The sequence below is a fragment of the Dermacentor albipictus genome, chromosome 5 (assembly GCF_038994185.2).
Source record: "Dermacentor albipictus isolate Rhodes 1998 colony chromosome 5, USDA_Dalb.pri_finalv2, whole genome shotgun sequence".
In the NCBI taxonomy this organism is placed as follows: Eukaryota; Metazoa; Arthropoda; class Arachnida; order Ixodida; family Ixodidae; genus Dermacentor; species Dermacentor albipictus.
This window is the reverse complement of record NC_091825.1, coordinates 51207037-51228855: the sequence shown is the minus strand read 5'-3', so window position 1 is coordinate 51228855 and position 21819 is coordinate 51207037. Positions and strand designations below refer to the sequence as shown.

Sequence of the window (21819 nt, the reverse complement as noted above, 5' to 3'; positions counted from 1 at the left end):
CACGATTTGATTATGAGGCACGCCATAGTTGTGGATTGCGGATTAATTGTGTGATGTGAAAGTGTGGTCAATCTTTAGCTTGCCCCCAGTGCACAGGACAAGGCATGTTTTTTTTTTTTGCCCCTATTAAAATTCGTCCGCCGTGACCGCGGGAGGTTTCTAGAAGAAGGGCACATACACAGTGCATTTGAGGCTCGCCTGCTAATGCGTTGGGTCGCTTCCCTTTGTTCGTTGCCGTTTGTTGAGCTTTTGTGAATGCCACATTTTATTTGTCGTTTTTATTTATACAGATGCCTGTTTATTTTGCGTAAGCAACGCTGCGTCATCTATTTCGAAGTTCTGTGTAGCAGTCCCGAGATATGCTCCCTTGTTCTTCTGCAAAAGAAAAACGAAAAGTGCGGCAAATCTTAGATTTACTCTCGGGGATGACGTTCTAACAGAATTCTTACCTGTGCAGAATTCTGGCGCGATAACACTGTTGATCTTTTCCAAAATCTCGCAGCATAATCCCAGCACAAGGGAGATAAGTCTTCTTTGGTCTTCCATTCGCCTACCAAAATAATAAAAAAAATTAGTTGTACTAAATTACAAATTATTTATGCATCAAATAATAAACTTCAAGGCTGCGTTGCCTGAAATCGAGAAGTTAATCTTAGAGAAGCCCTAAAATAAATTTATGCTCGTTGCCGCCACTTCGTAATGAATATCGCGAAGCGATTTAAAGAATCTCCATATCTAGCCTTCCAAAATTATTGTACTAGTACAAAAATTCAGGAAAGATGAGTTAATCCTTCCTTCAGTAACAAGCAGATGCCACAAGTACGACTACAGGCATATCCTGATTAATCGTCAAATCCCTTCCCCTCGCCACTGATAAATGTTTCACCTATGCATGTGCACTCTCATTAAAAAAAAATCAACGCCCAAGCGCTCGGCACAGATACTTAACCAGGGAAGCTGAAACGTGCGGCCCTGATGTGTATCCCTGCGTTAATCCCGACGGTTGATTAAACGACTGCTTGGTAGGTTGCCGGATCCTAGGTAGTAACCACCTAGAAAGCAAAATGCCTGTTAACTCCGATCCATGGCGTCACGCTACCTGGTCCACAATTTTCATTGACAAAAGGCTGGCGGGGTGAAAGCAGTGACTTCAAAATCACTGTCGCATGCTCGGGAGCATCCCTATTAGATTCTACGGCAGTCGGGCCAGCTAACATGACGTCATGGGTCATAGAAAAACGCCTTTTGCTATTTAGGTGGTGTTGGATTAGCTGCGCCAGTTGTGACGTTGTTGCTCACCGTAGAAGCCGAGTGCGCGCGCAGCAGTTTCTCTCCGGCTCCCAATCCCAAATGGGTCGACCCCGCGTCATACGTACTCCTTAGGAGCAGGCAGCAACGCCACGACCAGAACCGGGAACGTGCATGCCTACAGCGTGCCGATGCTGCAGCCCGGTCACAAGAACAGGGTCGAGCAGCCGAGCGCAAGCAGCATCTGCGCGCCGAGGATCCGGCAGCCTACCGAGCCGTCGTTTAATGAACCATCGTGATCTACCTACTGATGAACACCGAGGCCATACGTTTCAGCTTCGCTGGTGAACTATCTGTACGGAGTGCTTGGGCGGTGATTTTTGATATTTTTGCCTGTCTGCACTTAAATTGACCCGTGAATCACGGCCACGGAGCAAGAAATATAGGAGTGGAAACTCCGCTGTTTGCGGCGACCAGAAAAGGTCACAAGCCCGCGGATATATTTTCATGCTGGCGGCACCTGGCGGCATGGGAAGAAATTACCGCTGTTTCGGTTGCCAGGGCAACCGGTCGAGTGTTGCTCCCGTTCGGCCGCGCGCGCCTGACTTCTACTGAGGGCACTCTCGCGCGCTTCTTTACCGCTTGTAGCCCGAAAAGCAACTGCTGCTACGCTTCAGCCATTTGAGCACAGTAAAAAATAAAACGCGTTTTCCATGACAGCTATAAGATGATACGTAGCTTCTGGTTGTAGCCAGAACTATCTTGCTACGTGGCGGGCGGTTTTCGGCTTTTTGCGCTTGCGAAACTGATGGCTATCCTGTTCCTAATCGCTCAAAGGGCGACCGCTTCTTTCTCGCTCTAGTGCTCACAGGGGTGCGCTTAGGAAGGATGCCGCCGTGCATGTGTTTCCGTTCCTTTTCTTTTTTATAAGACTCGCGAAAACTAGTTGCCCTAGCTGCTTGGCGATAAGAGGAAGATTAGCGGAAGTTTGCCACACGTGTTGCTTTTTTTGATGGGCACACAACAAAACAGTTTTCTTGAGTGCGCGCACCTACGCAGTTCGGTTACGGCGTCCCCGCTGAAGCAAACACCCGTGTCGTCTGCTTGTCGTCTGCTTTGAGCGGGTGCCGCCGGAGTGAGCGCCGGGCGCTGCTTTTTTTTTTTCCGCTGCTGCTTCTACGACGCGCCGCATGGTGCCGCCACTGCATAGGGTAGCGTCGGCGCATGCAACAATTGTGACTTTATCTGGTCGCCCGCGCTCGCTCGCGCTGACGGGAGTTTCACCTCCTATATGTCTTACTCCGTGATCACGGCTAACCTTCTAAATGTAAGATATTACACCTTTCAAAACTCCCGCCGTCACCACAATTCGTTCAGAATGAAGAAACTTGGAGGTCACAACCCCCATTTTGTGTTTCTAAACAAAAAAAAAACGCACGAGCATTAAGTCCTTACCAATGGGCTAGTTCAGATTTACTGTCAATGAATCAAAGCCACATGAGCATTAATCCTAAGAACACTATATGCAACTCGTATGAATAACGCATTGCAAAAGCTATGGTGTAAATAAAACAAAAAAGCCGTGCACAAGCCTGGTATTTCAATATAACAGTATGCAGATACAAAGAACGAACGCTAAAAGATCAGTCCTAATGGATAGAAACAAATTGCATATTTTATTGCGGTAGGAAGGTCATTCTTACTCTAGATGTCAGTGCCACTAAGTTTCATTCCCGTATAAATGGCTTTCACAGATATCTGAAGCAAATTGCCTTAACGTGTACAGTTACTCAAATATATTTTTACCACCAGCACTAATCAGCAAATATATTCAGACGGAATTAAGAGGTTAAGAAAATGTTAAAGAGCTTTACTGTAATAGAAAATAAAGGGTGCTTGACAACAGAAGGAAAGCAATTTGAATACGGAATAGGAACATGGGAAAGTTTGTATTCTGACCATGAAGACTAAGACAAGAAACAAAACAAGTCCATTATACTTCTACTTATAGCGTCACGGGCAGCGTTAATGATTCAGGACGTTATTCTCAGTTAGTCAGCATCAGACCTGAATACGGTTGGACGTTCAGCGATTGCAGCGCCGATGTTGATTGAAACATGCGCCAGGAATTGTGGCAGATGAAATCTTATATTTATTAAATAAGGTCAGCTTATCTTGCTTTTCTTCAGGATTAGTTTTGTACAAGTAATTTATCCTTTATTTTTTTTTCATTTTCGCAAGACAAACAATTTATCTAGTGATTCCGATACTCTATTTGTTCCTGCCACAGCATGTGAGCCCGGCGGTATGCAAAGGAATTAAAGAACTTGCAGTGCGTCATATCAAATAAACACCGAACATTAAACGTAAACAACATGCATGCGGCATATTCTGGTTGTGCAAGTTGTTTTTCATTTGGACAAAACTGAGCAGAGTTGCTATAGACTAATTAAATAAATACTTAGGAAAATAACCAACAAGCTACGCAATGCAAGCACGAATCTACAAAACATAATACAAAGACTTATTCAAAAATACTTTTTGATATTTTTTAATGCATTAGAATGAGGAACAATTGAAAAAGTACGAAAACACGATTGTTGTAATATAATATAGTTTGAATCGCACAAGTCAACTTTATCTTGATCAAGTAAACAACTTCATCTGGATATATTCCAATGTGATGAAAGGAAAATGTTCTCTTTCCTTAAACTTCCCACTCCTATTGACCCTTTTCTCGGCTATGCCGTGGGCGCTGCCATTTTTGATAACGTGGTGATGCGTCCATTATTTGCCTCCACTACCTCCGTTTTGCCTCCACGTTTACAATGGGTGTGTATGACGCCGGTACGGCTTAGCGAACCTCTGTTTCGGGAGATATCGTAGACGGCGACTGAGTGGACGACACGAAGCTTTGGCCACAGCTTCAAAGATCATGCAGAAGTGCTTTGGAAGCTGATTGGGCTATGTCCGAATGGCCGGAGCGGCGTATATGGTGCTTGATTTAGAATCAAACGAGGCTACCTATGTTTTCCATGCAATCCAAACTTTCCGCTGATGAATTAAGTCAGGATTAGTGCGTTTTGCCCTTCGTTCTTTATTTCGCAAATGCTTTGAAGCAGCGGCTTGCCACATTTCTGACTCAATAAATGTCCTTGGTGTGGTCACTATGTGATCATTTCTGCTCAATCGCTCGCGAGTGGGCTTAGTTCCGACAGATTTGTTTTTGTTGTGCGCAAGGCGTGAAACTTAGTCGCTTTATACAGTGCCGGCCACTCCAGTGTAGAGCGCTCGAGCAGCCGGCTTCGCTCTGCGGGGCGACAGCTTGTGGCGCTTGATGGGACTCAGGTAGTGTGCCCCGGAGCATGCAAAGCCGAAGAGACGTGCATATCTGCGCACGTTGCATTAAACCATGAATGATGTCGGTAAGCGCCTTAGTTCTGCAAGCTGTGCGCTTTACCCGAGGGCGCCGTCTTACAACGCCCGGTGGCAACGGAATCACGCCCCTGAGTGATACCGCGTGCGATTCGTCACGGCACTTGATATGAAAAAACAAAGTATGTCCGCACCCATCTCAGATAATGTCATCGATCAATGAAATGACAAGATCACGCCCCTACACTCTAGAATAAAAGTATATACATCAAATGTTTTCGCAGAATTCCTTTTCGCCATGGCTCCCCGACTCACAGCGGAAGAGGGACGTGCAACTGCTATTATGGGGAGCACAATGTGTCCAAGAGTGATATGCGCAGCTACGTACGCGGCGCCCTGTGCACACAGTTAACAGGGTCCTTCAGGCCCCTTTAATGAAAGACAAATTAGTGACGCTCCCCGTACCAGCTGAGAGGGGGTGACATGAGAAGATGAGGACCGTTCAATCGTGGCACAGCTGTGGCCGATCGCTTCCTCAGCGCCAGGGAAATTAGGGAAGAACTCGGACTCGAAAATCTCGGCACTCAAGAGTAGGCTTTACGAAGCCGCTTTAGAGAGCAGAATATCGGCGCAAGAAACTATGCTAGAGGAAAGACATCGCATGCAATGAGCGTCTTGAATTTGCGTCTGCGGTGGAGGCTTGGTGCCCGAACAACTGGCGCGCGGTTGTGTTCGCGGATGAGGCCCCATTCTGCACGCGCTGGGACCAGCAGAGAACGGTGTGGCGTCCACGAAACTGCCAGTATGTTATATATTCCTACCGTTCTCAGTGACTGTAAACGCTGTGTATGTGTTCACTACTTATTTAAGGAAAAGGTCTGCCTGTAAATGAAAACGTCTTTTGCGTAAGCTCTCATGCTTGTATCAGGTATGATGTGTAATAACGATTTTACTTCAACATTGCATCTAGTACTTTCTTTTCTTACTGCATGGTCTCGGAAGATGCCTAGCTCGGCGAAGTTTTGATTAGCATCAACCACTTCCCTCTCTTTTTTTTCAACATTTTCCGTGCATGATTTACCAAAATTTCGCCTCTAGATATCAAATATGTGTTCGTAATAGCTATCAGTTTAATTCATGTGTCTGTGGCACATCCCCTGCAGGTACGACGAGCGTTATGGCAGACGTACTCGTTCAAGCGGGCGCAGCACTGTCCGCATGTGGGGTGTGGTCAGCCGCACAGGCTTCGTACCATTACGTCGATTTCTAGACAAAATGACCTCTGAAATGCGCATCGATGTTTTGGAGATTGCCCATTCCGCACGTCCTTGACGACCCCTTCGCGGATAGACTCTACCTGCTTCAAGAGCACGACGCACCAATCCACACATCCAAGGCAGTGCCGCAGATGCTGTACAACTTAGGTTTGACAAGGCTGAACTGACCTGCTAGAGGTCCTGATTTAAATGTCATAAGAAATGTATGGGGAATAATTAAATTAAACCTAGCTAAAAAGGCAGGTCTAGCCACAGCTACCGCTGACCAGTTTTGGATAGCCATTCGGACCGTTTCCGACAGGTGTCAGACCTCGTGAATGAGCGCAACGACTCGCTTCCCACGAGGATCGCAAGTGTGAAACGGAATCTTGGGGGACTCATCGTCTATTAGGAGATAGACGCTATTGCCCCCTCCTGATTTTCGTATAAATAAAAGCAGTTTTTTTTTTCAGTGCTTCCATCCTTACTATAAACAGTATAAGTCGTCGATGCATCTTACTGATCCGAACACGAGGTCGGCGCTGCCTAATGGTCGTGGTATTGAAAGTAATGCTCTTTGCTACAAAGCGCCACAACAGGACCACAGAAAGACAGAGATTTCAAGTCGTCCACATAGGCCTAACCAGGAAAACCTCAGGAACGAGCCAATGTTCCAACAACAGGGCCTTTTGATTTCAGGCAATAACGCAAACACATCTCCTTGTTGAACCGTCCATCATAAGCTACAGCTTCTCTTGTTCGGCAATTGTTGATCACGCCGCGTTCTGTTTAGGCGATAGAGGCAAAATACGAAAGAACACAATAGCAATAACCACCACAGGAAGCCAAACCACGGTATCAAAAGATTAGCGTCGGGGATTTCGTTTTACGCAGCTGTTCGCATTATAATTTTTTCCACGCAACCACCGCGTATCTCGGTACAGCCAGAAAGCGTGCTTCATTTGTGGTAAAAGAGCCGGGCCCGTGTTATCAGCTGAAACATGTCATTTTTTGCCATCACGATACCGCAAGCGCCCTGGGGCTGAGGGCATATACGGTTAAACAAGGGCACTTTTCAACACTGACACTCGTGCAAAGCAGATCTGGTAAGCCGCGCATGCTCTTGGGCGCACTACCTCAGACCGCGCAACCGTCGCAAGGTGTCGCCCCGCAGAGCAAAGCCGGCTGCTCGCGCGCTCTATTCTGGAGTGGACGCTGCCGTACATTGTAATACCTTGTGGCAAATGCGTATTATTTTTAGTAATTCACTTAGTCTTGTGGACCGTCACGAAACATTAAGCTTCGACCATTCATACGCTATCGGCGTACTCCGTCATTTATTGACTGTATGCGGTGCGCATATATTCAAGTGTGCGCCCATTCCGTTATTGACACGTCGGCGATAGAGTGGTCGTAAGATTCTGTGCCAGCTGGGGTCGATGTGTTTAGGTGCTGTGCGCGAAACGTACTATGATAGAAAGCGGCGCTACTACCTTTGTCATTGTTTAACGAGCGCTACTCACTCTTGCCGACGTTCCGGTGCTGAAGCTCCTTCTTTGAAGGTTAGAGATACAACCCTTGCGGATGCGAAAATTTCTTCTCGAAGAAAGCCGTACAACTCGAATTGCCGGTAACACGTAGGGACAGTTGCAGCAACGGTCCGCGAACTTGGCTACAAAGATTCATTCCATCCCTTAACGTGCCAATCAATATTTTGTAGCCAATTCAGTCAATTCACATGACTGAATCCGGCAAATTGGAGCACAGTGAGTGAGCGAAAACTCAATTGTATTTCCGACAGCTAATCGCAGAGAATCAAGGTGGAAGCGATAATGGTTTCGTATTCGTGCACTCTCGGTGAGGCGACGTGAAGCGCGCCGCCGAAAGCGCCATCTCGTATCTTTACGACAAACTGCTCCGCGAAAGGGGTCAATAGTACCTCTGCAGAACGCATTTTTCCATATTCCAATTCATTAATTATGCCATCAGGCAACGCCGACGAATAAAAGGTGTTTGTTCGGTTAAACACACGCGGCAAGGTTTGGTGGTTGTAAAGATAAGATGGCGCAAAAATGAGAACGCGAAAGCGAAGCATGTGGCCCCACTAATTATCTTGTGCAGGAGGCACAGAGGCGTGATGATGATGCTTGACTGCAGGAATTGAAGCGATAATTTTGGCTTCATACCGGTCACACATGAGTGTCGTTTCCCATGACCAACAATAAAGCGCCATTTTGCAGTGGTGCGTAGGTACGAGGGACTGGATTCGATATGCGGATGGTTTAACCCTACGGACTGACTACTGATTTTAAAAGACTGCGTATCGTTTCAAATGGCATTCATTCCACAAACGTTGTGGACTTGCTTTTTATGAACTCCGTGAGCGACAGGGTACACACGTAACGCCAACACAAAAGTGCCCATGCTCACAAATGCAGAATGTAATGTTTTAACATGATAGACTTAAGGGCCTCATCCCGCAGAAGATTCGGTGTCGGCGGGCGCGTGAGCGACAATTGCCGTATATATTTACGTATATGTATATGCCACACGTTGCTGTAGAATATGCGGTGTATGCGGGTTATATTTACACAGCATTCCATCACTAACGTTGCTCATTCCTTGACTCACGTGCTTGACAAAGTTATTCCTCGGAATTATGAGTGACAGCCCAGAAACAAATGTAATGAAACGAAACACCGACAGCGCACGCCTTCTTGAGTAAAACCTTTTGAGCCTGCAATAGTAGATGTGCGAAGCAATAAAAGAAACCTTAAAATTATTTCATTTTCTCTCTTCTTTTTCTTTCTTCCCTTGGGGGGGGGGGGTTCACTACTATCGGGATCGGCCCACTGAAAAGGCGACGTTTTTATCGGAAATCCGCCTTCGTGCATAGCGTTCGCAGCCAGTATTTCCCGATAAACACTGCGATTACATATTCTCGAGTTGCCGGGAAGCGTGTGAAGCAGTCAGGGACCTTTAGATCCTATCGCGTTCGACTCTTAAGAGGAAGTTCCAGCTCGTATGCTCCTATCTAAATACATGTAAAAGGAGCATTCTTTTTTCTCGGCAACCCCTACACCAAACTTGACGAGGTTTGTTGCACAAAAAAAAAACTTCAAATTTAGCGACTGTTGGTTTCGAATTTCCTATTTAGGTCGTCAATTTGTTGCTAAACGTTCGCAAAAATAATAAATTTTATGAAAACAAAACTACCAAGTGTACAACTTCGTAACTCAGCAATGAAAAATGATATCACAATTCTGTGAATTGCATCTCATAGTAAAACTAAAGCAGATAAAATTGATATGTTGCGGATGAACCTCAAAAAATTTAGTAATGTGTAAATCCAGCTTTTGCAGAACCCTTGTACAGAACGTAAAAAAATTCACGTAATACATAAATTTACATATCGAATTTGTCCGCTTTGAATGATCTAATGGATGCCGTTTAAAGAACCGCGATATTTGTTCTTGACGCAGCGCTAATAATTTGTAAACTTAGTGCTTCTGTATTAGTCGAATTTTCGAATTTTTGAAAATTCTTTAACAAAATTTAGGCCCTAAATCTAAATTCCACTTGAAACAGATACACTAATGTAACTGTCCCGCTCAAATGCAACAAACATCATTAAAATCGGTCCAGAGGTTATCTCATAAAAGCGTTTCTGCGTTTTGCATGTATTTGAATAGGCCGTGTAGGTGTTCCACCCGAGCTAAAGCTTCCTCTTAAAGGCGAAGTTTAAGCGTCGTCTAAATTTTTCTATGCGCTTTTTTTATGTTCGCGCCCGTACTCGTGAAACTCATGAATTCCAGCAAGAACTTGCAAATGTGCAAGGTCGTCCTTTTTACTACCCCTACTGCATCCAAGGAATCCTTCGAACTTCCTAAATTATTTCTTTATATCTGTACTCGTTTTAAAGGCTTGCTGCCCTAAGGTATTGCTCGCGGCATCTTGGGAATTCTGATTGGTAAAGTGCAGATGTTTATTCCTTGTTTTCTTAAGAAAACTACATAATGGTTCGAAATCATGGACGGAGGCCGTATTATTGATGCCTTGGCCGCGTGTATTAAGCTATGGAATAACACCTATTTATGCATCTGGGTCCGTTCGTAGGCGGAATATTTACAAACTGCAGAAGCTGGATGTGCACTTTCCAAGTTTGTGAATTCTGCCTTCCGCTCGCTGTATCTTTGTGAAAACCATGTAATATTTCCAACATCAAGTTATAAAGCAGCCCTAAAATACTAAAGGCTGCTTTTAGATACAGGAGAAAGTTTGCTCCATAGAATAGTAGTCTGACCAGATGCCGGTGTGGAGGCTATAGTGTAATACCCCAAAGCACATTTAAATCCAACAATGGACACTGTTTCTTTATTCCAATGCGCGAAGCATTTTTGTTGTCATCCGTCTTTTCTGAAGTCGTAAAAGCGCAAACGAAAGTCTGAAAATTGAAGATCACCTGGAATACGTACATAAGGGAAGTCGTGGAATACTTACCAGCAAACACAACAGCCTCCCCAACTAGAAATTGTCGTTCCATAAAAGTGGCAGTTTCGCCCGAAAGGCAAAGCACCGATTACGGTAGTAAATTATTAGAACTAAACGAAGGGTAGTAGTTTTATCGGTCGCATAAACTTGTAAAGATTCGCTAGCTAACTAAATTAGCAAGAATGGTATCACGCACGCAGAAGCAAAGATGAACGCGTCTCCCTCAACGACCGCGGACACTCGCTGTCAGAACACTGGCGTGAGGAAGCGAGGCAGCAGCAGCGAGCGAATAGACCTTCGTGCTCTCTCTCGCCTCAGCGCGCGCTAAGCGGTGAGAACACAGCGCCACCACGAAGCTATCAGCACTCTGCGCACTCAGTTCCACTCGCAGACCGCCTTCAACGTACGGCTCGCGCGACCGCGCCATACGCAGCCGGCGCCGGAGCCATTCCTCGTCTGCAGTGACTGCGGCGCAATAGAAACGCTACATCACGTGTTCTGTGAATGCCCAGCTTCCTATCTCGCAACAGCGACTGTCGCAAAAATCTACCGCGAGCGAAATCTCCATTGCTCGGCGGTAGAACACATCCTGCACCCTTCGGGTTGCAAGTCCTCTCAGAGGGTGTTCCCCGGTGCTCTGCTGTCCTGCGCTGACGACGCCGGGCTTGCCGATTGCCTCTAATCTCATTTTCGCACCCACTGCACTCCTGCTGCTCCCGCTGCTGCTGCTCTTTCCCACCTTTATATACCCACTCCTCCTGGCAGCGCGGTTCAGGTGTCCTCCGCTGAGTTACTGCTCTGTTCACCATACAACCTTCCACCCCCAACCCCCAAAAAAGAAAACTACAATATCCCTTGGCGTAGCCACGATTTTCTTGCTCTTAGACTTTATGAGGAACATTACGGCAATAACGTGGGCGAAATGCGCCTGGAGGGTCCATATAATTGCTCTCACAATAATATACTTGCCTGTGACAGCGCTCACGATTACTCCCAGCGAAACTGTAGCGAAAATAGCAAAGAAGCTGGTCCAGAGATAGGACACACGGAACAGGATAAACGAGTCGTTTGGCCTGCAAAAAAAAAGGAAAAGTTCTTTTCTCGTACATGTACAGTAAACCTAAATATACAGAATATCCTAATCAGCGTCCCATTATATACGTAATTGTTTTTAAATCCAATCACTTCTGTTCTATTTATGAAACGATTTAGACCAGCGAGCACTCAAAGTAAAATGAATAGATCCGCTTGGCAAGCATATAGCACGCTTTCGCATTGGATGCCATAACAACTCAATATTGTTTTGCAATGTGTTTTGCGAAAAGTATACATTGATGCAGAAAAGCGCCCCCAGTATATTGTAGCAAAAATAGAAAGAGGAAAGACGAATTTTTTGCAGATCCAATATCGAAATCTATGTGAATCGAAGCTTTTGCGAAATGTTTAATGAAATGCCATAAATTCGCCCTACAGATCTTTTGATTCGTTAACCCATTGTGGGCATATGTCATAGGATGGAAATTATAATTATCATAGAAGACGAAGACGAAGTCGCATCAGGTATACAGCTGCGCATAACGCTGTCGTGTGCACAGCGCGGGTTCCTGACAAATTGCCCGGAGGAGACTGGCAAGCGGTTGCGATGCTCCGGTCTCTAATGAATATTCCTCGAACGCTCTCGAACAACCTGCACTCTCCTTCAGCGCGAAGTGCAATGCAAGTACAGGGAGCTCTCAATTCAGCGCCTGCAAGTGTAGAGTAAGCATCATGGCTCATCCGCAGTATTCTTTTCGCACTGAAGTCATAAAGGCCGGAGTTGAACGACATACTGCCACATACTGCAAGGTACAATGCTGACGACACCTGCCTCCTTGGTCTCCCCAAGTGACTTCAACGCGCATCACGAGCTATGAGGAAGCACCTAGATTAGGTTCCGACACACAGAATCACAGCAGCCCAGTGTATCAATGGGCACTTGCTTTGACTTGAATAGTTTCAAAACGCTTTGCTGCATGCACATGCTCCCGCTTTCCTCTTTCTGTTCTCCCTTTTCCCTTTCCGCAGTGTCGCGTAGCAAACCGGAGGCTCGTATGGTTTAATTATCATCAACACACGGTGGTCATACCAACCAGCTGCTTAGTGATGCACGATATGTACCACCCGCTTTTTGGCCGATCTATCTTTGTATGTGTCATAGTATAGATAGCATAATCATTATCAAAACGCAGCGATTATATCGAAGAGCGACTTGGTGACACCACATGTACCAGCCGTTTCCTGGGCAATCCCCCGTAATTAGTATATGCCATAGTGTGGAAGTTATCACCATAATCAACACGCACACACGCTGCTTGGTCCGTCTTGGTAATACCGTCTTGGTATTTGCCACAATATGGAAATCATCAGCAAAATTAACACATGCCGATAATCTCAAAGTGCTCGCTTGCATTTACTGTATATGTATCAGCCATGTTCCTGGCCAATCTACCGTTGTGGGTATGCCCCGTAGCATGGAAGTCATCATATTAACATGTGGTGACCACCTGAAGGCGCTAGTTGGTGTTGTTAAGAGAGAATCAATCGTGCATACGTACCGAACCAATTGTGTCTTCGGAGTCACATTTCATTCAGCTTACTTCACAAATGAAAGACCTTTATGAGCAAAGAGACTTTCAACCGGACTGGTACCGATTGTTGATGAATTGTATCCTGTTGCTTCGCCTTTAGGGAATTCCTTAATGCAATGATTGCGTGCGCTGTGAATTTAGTTTTGTGATAGTACACTCGGCTAAGTTTGTTTTCTGGGCTCTGTGAATAACTTATGCGCATGAGTTTTATTTTTGCAACAAATACCACGATACAAAGAAAGAGGCAGCCTCCATGACCTAATGGTTTCAGCTTGCGACTGCTACGCTAGCGGGCCTATAGGATTGAATCCCGCAGTCAAGCGCGGTTTCTTTTTCTTTTTTTAGTGAGATTGAATCCACTCGGTGAAAACCAAACCATGCGACCGACCGACTGACCGAATGACGGATGCCAAACCATGGGATGGCAGGCAACTAAATCTTCGCTTTAAAAAGTGACTCAAAATAAAAAGCACCTCTGCGGAATGACCCTGCGGCATTGTGCAGTTGACAGTCGCTAACTACGCCCTGTTCTAGTGCACAACTTTCGTGCTTGGTCATTTTTGCGAGGCTTTGTGCACCGAGCAGGCTCTGATAGCGAGGATACCCGAGCGTTTAATACGGAGGCCACTACAAGAAATGCTGTAAAGCAGTGATTTGGGCTTGTTGGTAAGGCATCGTGAGGTTTATAGCGCGTGAAAAAAGACAAGGACGAAAGTGAGACGTGACACACACAGCGCTAACTTGCAACAATCTTTATTTCGAGCAAGGGACCCGTACATATTGGCACGCGCTAGTTACGCTAGAAGTCGAGGAAGAAGAGGTGTGCGTGGTAGCTGCTGCAAAAACGAACTGTGAACGACCGTTCGCTTAGAACTGCCTGACTGGCTTTTCCTCTCGTGACAAACTGGTGGACGTGCTGGGTACGCATCCATCGTATGCCTACGGGTCCTCAACCAGAAGCTACCGACGCCAGTACCTCGGGGACGGCAGAAATCTATCGAAGCAGCCGTCGCCTCCAAGGTCTTCCACCGCAATACAGCCCCCTGGCAAGCTCCGTGAGGAATATGTCAACAACTACCGCAAGCCAAACCGAGGGGATCCCAAATACTACCGTACCATGCATTCTCAACGCGCCTCGCACGCCTAACCCGTTCCATGGCGACGCCTTTGAGGACGTTGAAGACTGGTTGGACCATTTCAACCGGGTCGCCGCCTTTAACGACTGGGACGATCGCCGTAAGTTGAAGAACGTCTACTTTTCCCTTTTAGACGCGGCGAGAGTATGGTACGAGAACCACGAAGCCTCATTTACCAGCTGGCAGGAGTTTTACCGACTGCTTTGCGAAGCCTTCTGCACTCCCGAAAGGAAAGAAAGAGCCGAACAGGCACTGTCTTCGAGGTTCCAAATGCCAAACGAAACCGTCGCCATGTTCGTCGAAGACATGACGCGATTGTTCCATCGGGCCGATCCACTAATGCCAGAAGACAAGAAGGTGCGTCTGTTAATGCGAGGCGTAAAGGAACAGCTTTTCGCGGGCCTCGTGCGCAATCCTCCTACAACAGTCTCTCAGTTCGTTCGTGAGGCAACAGTTATGGAACGTATTCTTCGGCAGCGGCTCTCGCAGTATGAACGCCAGACCACCATGACTGCTGCATGCTCTCTCGTACCTGTGAATGATGACAGGGAGTCCCTTACCGAGCTAATACGACAAATCGTTCGAGAAGAACTGCAGAAGTCCTATGCATCAGCTCCGGCACCTCCCAGTGCCGCGGTTCTTACGGATGTGATTCGGGAAGAAATCGGCAGAGTGGTTCATCCCTCGCCACCAACGCGACCCGAACCTCCCACGTTCTCGTACGCGGATGCTCTTCGGGCTTCCGCGCCGTCGACGGGCCGTTTTTCGCAGCCGCCTGCTGGGATTTCTCGACGCTCCCCAAGTCCGATCCACCGCACGAATCCGCAAGCACCTTTTCATCCTGGTCCGCGCAAATCTACAGTATGGCGCGCCCCCGACAACAGTCCGTTGTGCTATCACTGCGGGGAGGCTGGTCACATGTATCGCGACTGCCAGTACCGACGGATTGGTCTGCGGGGATACCATCCGGATGCCCGTTGCCCGCGCTATGGCGAACGCCCGCACGACATCGAGCAATACTTAGAAAGTAACCGGCTCCCTCCTGCCCAACAGCGAAGACAGTCACGGTCGCCTTCACCTCGTCGGTACGCGTCACCAAACCGTGCTCGACCCGCCTTTGATTCCGCTGGAGTCAACGGTGGAAGCCCGCGCCGGGGAAACTGAAAACGGCGACCTCCGGGGGTGAGGCCGCTGTCATGCGAACCGTCAAATATCCTCCGCCGACGCCATCCCCTCGCGACGTACCGCTGACGCCTTCATTCGAAACTGCAAAAAGAACTTCTGCTGCTATTACTGCTTCAATCGACGGTTATCCGGTAACTGCACTTGTCGATACGGGAGCTGACTACTCGGTTATGAGTGCCTCACTGGCCACTCGGCTACGCAAGGTGCTGACAGCGTGGGACGGCCCACATCTGATTACGGCCGGAGGACACCTCGTGTCACCCATTGGACGATGCACCGCCAGACTTGCAATTTCTACTTCGACTTTCGTAGCGTCTTTCCTTGTGCTGCCCAAGTGTTCTCGGCTAGTTATACTGGGCATGGATTTTCTCCAGGAATATGGGGCGATCATTAACCTTCGTGACTTGTTCGTGACTTTTTCTAACGATGTATCTTCGGATTCGAGTGTGGAGGATGAACATCACCGCATGGCTTTACGCGTGGTCGATGACTGCGTGACGTTACCGCCTCGCAGTAGCATCTTCGTCCTTGTTGAATGCCCCCAAGAACAACTAGGAATAGGCATCGCCGAAGGTAACCTCGCCATATTGCTGGATCGCGAAGTCGGCGTCGCACGAGGTTTCGTAGAGCTCCAACATAGGCAAACCACGATTCTAGTTACCAACTTCAGTGGCGAATACAAGCACTTTGCGAGGCATACCACCATGGCCTACTTTGAAACGGTGGCTGAGTCCAACGCCTGTGCTTCAGTAACGACAATCTCGATTCCGGAACCCAGCGATGTGGACTTGACCAGTCACATCAACGTCAACCCACAGCTAGACCAAAACGAGAAGAAGAGGCTCCTCACTCTGCTATCGTCATTTAGCGACTGTTTCGCCACCACGTCGAAGGTCAAACAGACTCCTTTAATCAAACACAGAATCATCACTGAACCGACCGTCCAACCTGTTCGCCAACACGCTTATCGCGTGTCGCAAAGAGAACAGGATGCTATTCGTCATCAAGTTAAACAAATGCTCGACGATGATGTCATTCAACCATCGACAAGTCCTTGGTCTTCACCTGTTGTATTAGTTAAAAAGAAAGACGGTTCACTACGATTCTGTGTCGATTACCGCAAACTGAACAAGGTCACGAAAAAAGATGTTTACCCACTTCCTCGAATTGACGACTCCTTGGATCGCCTGCGACATGCCCGTTACTTTTCTTCAATGGATCTACGTAGTGGGTACTGGCAAATTGAAGTTGACGAACGGGACCAGGAAAAAACGGCGTTTATAACACCCGACGGTCTCTATCAATTTAAGGTCCTCCCCTTTGGATTGTGTTCCGCTCCGGCCACATTTCAACGCATGATGGACACAGTTTTATCTGACCTCAAGTGGAACTCGTGTTTAGTCTACTTAGACGATGTAGTTGTTTTTTCCACCACGTTTGAACAACACATCCAGCGGCTTGAGGCGGTTCTTCAAGCTATCCGCACCGCCGGCCTCTCCCTGAAGCCCGAGAAATGTCACTTTGGCTACGAGGAGCTCAAATTTCTAGGTCATATTGTCAGCAGCACCGGTGTGCGCCCTGACCCTGACAAAGCCATGGCAGTCGCTCTGTTCCCGATACCGAAGACGAAACACGATGTCCGCCGATTTTTAGGGCTTTGCGCGTATTACCGCCGTTTTGTACCCAATTTTTGTGAAATTGCCGAACCTTTACAACGACTCATCAAGAACGACGTCACATTTGTTTGGGGCCCGGCACAATCCGACGCCTTCCACGACCTTCAGCAACGTCTACAGACACCACCGATCCTTGGTCACTTTGACACCGAGGCTGACACAGAAGTGCATACTGATGCTAGTAACGTTGGTCTCGGAGCGACACTTGTACAGTTTCAAGCTGGTGTTGAGCGCGTTATTGAGTATGCCAGCCGAACCTTGTCTGCTGCTGAAAAAAACTACTCAGCAACTGAAAAAGAATGTCTGGCAGTCATATGGGCTATTCAGAAGTTCCGCCCATACCTGTACGGACGCCCCTTCCGTGTCGTCAGCGACCACCACTCTCTCTGCTGGCTGGCGAATCTAAAAGATCCTTCAGGCCGTCTCGCAAGATGGAGCCTTCGGTTGCAGGAATTTGATGTGACCATCGTCTATAAGTCTGGCCAGAAACACACTGACGCCGACTGTCTCTCCCGCGCCCCCGTCGAACCCGCACCACTAGATACTGACGACGATTCGGATTTTCTTTGTACTCTTCCGTCTTTAAACCTTGCTCAACAGCAACGCCAAGATTCCGAGCTCCAGCCCTTGATTGAATACCTTGAAGGAAGCCGCCCACAACCTCCACGGCAGTTCGCGCGTCACTTGTCATCTTTCTGCCTACGTGGCGACATCCTATACAAGCGGAACTTTCACCCTACGGCAACCGCTTTCCTGCTCGTTGTTCCCGCTACTCTCCGCGACGACGTTATACGTGCATGCCACGACGAACCAACATCCGGGCATCTTGGTTTCACGCGTACTCTCGCGAGGATCAAGCAGAGGTACTATTGGCGACAACTCACAAAAACCGTGAAGCAGTACGTCAGAAGTTGTCGAGATTGCCAGCGTCGCAAAGTTCCACCTCTGAAACCAGCCGGTCTGCTTCAGCCTGTCCGACCTCCTTGCTCACCTTTTGAACAAGTTGGGATGGATTTACTCGGCCCATTTCCCAAGTCTTCGGCTGATAACCGCTGGATCGTCGTCGCCACCGATTACCTCACTCGATACTGCGAAACACAAGCCGTTCAGCGAGCTACTGCTTCAGATGTTGCTAACTTCTTCATCAAAAATATCGTCCTTCGACATGGTGCTCCCGCTGTCGTCATCACAGACCGTGGTACGGCCTTCACTGCCCAGTTGGTCCGAGATATCCTGCAGCTGAGCGGGACATCGCACCGTACGGCAACTGCGTATCACCCGCAGACTAACGGTTTAACTGAGCGTCTCAACAAAACGATTGCGGATATGCTTTCGATGTATGTTGCCACGGACCGTAAAAATTGGGACGAACTGCTCCCGTATGTGACATTCGCGTACAACACTGCCCTACAAGAAACCACCGGGTTTCCTCCTTTTCGTCTGGTCTACGGACGCGACGTCACCACTATGCTCGACGTGATGCTCCTACCAACTTCGTCGCAACCTACCGCACCAGATACAGACGCCTTTGTTCAGCGTGCCGAAGCAGCGCGGCACCTTGCGCGGCAACGAATTCTATCCCGACAAAGTCAAGATGCTCGTCGCTACAACATATGCCATCGAGACGTCACATACAACTCGGGAGATCTTGTATGGGTTTGGACGCCTATACGTCAGAGAGGCCGGGCAGAAAAACTATTGCGCCGATACTTTGGACCCTACACAGTTTTGCGTCGTCTAAGTCCTGTCAACTACGAAGTTATTCCAGCCGACAGTTCGCACCACTCCCGTCGACCACGTTCCTCTGACATTGTTCACGTTACCAGGATGAAGCCCTACCATTCGCGCTGACTCTCATCCACAAACTTTGTGATGCGGCCCCTGTCGTCACGACCGTTGTCTTTCTCATTTCTTTTATTTTTTTCCTTGTGGCATTTAACCTCTCCCCAACTTTATTTATTTATTTTGTTTTATTATTATTATTTTTTTTTGGAGGGAGGGGTAATGGCACGCGCTAGTTACGCTAGAAGTCGAGGAAGAAGAGGTGTGCGTGGTAGCTGCTGCAAAAACGAACTGTGAACGACCGTTCGCTTAGAACTGACTGACTGGCTTTTCCTCTCGTGACAATATATACAACTTTTTTGCGTACATCATACATGCGCTGTTTGCAAAAAAAAAAACCCTTACACACCATTGCGCAGGTACGATAACTCTTTGCGGGAAAGGGCAATCGATGGTTTAGACACAGTTATCCCCAAGCCTATCAATCATTTCTGCTTCATTTTTGCTTCCATTTCTGCGCAATGGTGTGTAAGGGTTTTTTTGCAAACAGCGCATGTATGATGTACGCGAAAAAGTTGTATATATGTATGGATCCCTTGCTCGAAATAAAGATTGTTGCAAGTTAGCGCCTGTGTGTGTCACGTCTCACTTTCGTCCTTGTCTTTTTTCACGCACTATAAACCTCACTACAAGAACTAGTTTGTCGGATCCAAACAACTTCGAGCGCATCGCAAAGAAGATGTTCTTACGACGATGCCATTCTTCGCTACGAGAGTCCACCGCTGTCGCAGTAAACGACTTCAAAGGCGGAGGAATGGGTGAAGCCTGCTGCATTTTTCCGCCAATCAAATAGAGCTCGTTTAGCTTTCCCCGCTATAATTCCTGCAGACTGCTCACAGAGAAGAGTTCACGATGCTGTATGCGATGGATTGCGGTCGAGGTGGCATTTATTTTATTTAATGAAAGCCATTAAACCAAAAATAAACTTACTCTTCCTGTGGAGTAGGGAAGGTAGTGTTTAATGGCGAAGAAATGCCACTGTCGTTGTGGAAGCAGTAGTCCAGGGATGTCACCATTCTGGGAAGGTTTCTTCCACTCCGAAGTATGCTTGCGATGTGCAACAGTTGATACGCAACCGTAGCAATTGTCGCCACCCCGGCACCCTACGCATACGCACAATTTAACGTTTACTTTGTGATATTACCATGAACGCACTTATTGTCAAAGTTTATTCGGATACAGTAATCAATCGGGGACATTAAAATCTGTTATTTTATTCTACCAGGATCGAGGATACATATTTATTATTTACTTTCGTACGAAACGTGCGACATTCCCACAGAATTTTTCAAGGTAGACATTAGTGGAGGTATTGAACAGATGAGAAAGCTCATAATCGTCAGAGGTGATAATGCTGCAGCTGCCACAGCTCTGGAGACACAAGTTGGCGCCGCAAATAAAAAAAAAACTATATAGTTTAAATGTCATATTCATGTAAAAACACTCTTTTAGCCAGCTAGAACCCTCTTTCACAAGTGTGCCACTGTGTAAGCTGTAAAAAATTGTTTATCGTAGCTGTTTAAAAATAGCGTCAGAGTCGTTCCTTTGTACAGTAAAAAATTAAAGTTAGAACGCTTGAACACACGCTGCCAAAGTTTTTCGCGCAAGAAAAGGCGAAAGTTCACTGTAGCCCATATCAACCGTGAAATGCTATTTTAGACACCCGAACTGCCGTAATAAGGGTACGTTAGCCAAAGATGTGCAAACACCAGGGTTTCCTGCCTCTGTTGCTTCAGGTCTTACAAATAGGCCGAATGTCACTAGTATATATATATATTTCGGAATATAGCTTGAAACTCAAGAGATACCTGCCCTTACATATGCGTTTGAAACATACTGAAGCGCGCACATTGTTATCTTACTTCGGTGAACACTTTTCACCGGCTGTCAAATGTTCAACGTTATCGCCCAGCGCAAGACGCGCCTTTCCGTATCGGAAGTGCCTAGAATGTTATCGCTGGTTCTATTCGTTGTATGTTATCACCGAACAGCGTGTAATCTGGCTGTATGCGCAACGCGCATTATGTAATATTTTCAGGAACACACGGGGGCACCGGCGATTAAGCTGAAATCTTCGGCGAGTCATGCATAAAATACGACACACTTGACCCGCAGCTCAGATTACAACGATAGCCGACTGTGCTCGCCGCTATCGTTGTGCTTCGAGTGTAATTTGCGTTTGTGGGCACATGTTCGCACGATAAAAAGTTTCGTCACTCAATTTTGCTGCTCTGTTCTTCACCGTCACTACAGCGCGACAATATGTATGCTTGTGTTTGTAAAATGCCAGGGGGTGACATTACAGACTGTATAAATTGCCGATTAACTTCCAAGAGCCTCCGAATAACGTATGACTTTCTGTTTTCGTTTTTTTTTTTTGGGGGGGGGGGGGTTGTATCTGATGATACAAATAGAATGTCAAAGAATTTTTAATACGAATTTATCAGATGGTAATGGATTCCCTGTCTGAATTATGAATAGTTTCAAGATCGCGGAAGTCGCGTCGGTGAATCTGCATGCGAAAGCGCTACAAACGAACGAACATGATCCATACGTTTCTGGTCTCATGAAACCTGATCGCATCATACGTTCGCTCTAAAGGTGGCGCTATAGTGTATTTACTACGACTTATTCGTCAATCTCCTGCATAGTAATACAATGGGCACTCTGAGCTCAGCTGTTTTACAATATTTCTGTTCATATTTGATCTCACTACAAGTACTGCTGAAAATGTTATTCGTCATCCTAAGCAAAATGAACTCAATGAATATTTGCGCAGATCATGCTTCTATAGTGCACGTACCTTTGCGCGAACGAACGGGAATAAGACTCCCAATAGGCACAGACCGACGAAAGGCGCAGTCATGCCATTGTACACCATAAGAAAGGACTGTAAAGAAAGCAAGAAAAATTATTTCGTGATTTACGTAACGTTTACCACCTAGCTGTCCTCACATAAAAGGAGAAAGTGTATAAAATTGTG

At 46.9% G+C, this 21819-nt stretch overlaps 1 protein-coding gene across 4 annotated transcripts in view; it reads right to left on the bottom strand.

Moving 5' to 3' along the window:
• Positions 1-247: 247 nt before the first annotated feature.
• Positions 248-21819, bottom strand: part of LOC135899164 (sodium-coupled monocarboxylate transporter 2-like) — a 113500-nt gene continuing 91928 nt past the window's right edge. For 3 of the 4 annotated variants that reach the window (XM_065428430.1, XM_065428431.1, XM_070538379.1), the window contains exons 13-17: positions 21640-21726; positions 19767-19939; positions 11340-11443; positions 450-550; positions 248-375 (exon numbers count right to left, since the gene is read on the bottom strand). In XM_065428430.1, coding sequence (XP_065284502.1) covers positions 283-375; positions 450-550; positions 11340-11443; positions 19767-19939; positions 21640-21726 — 558 coding nt within the window. In that variant the 3' untranslated portion in view covers positions 248-282. The remainder of the gene's footprint in view (positions 376-449; positions 551-11339; positions 11444-19766; positions 19940-21639; positions 21727-21819) is intronic. The other variant, XM_070538380.1, reaches the window with a different exon arrangement.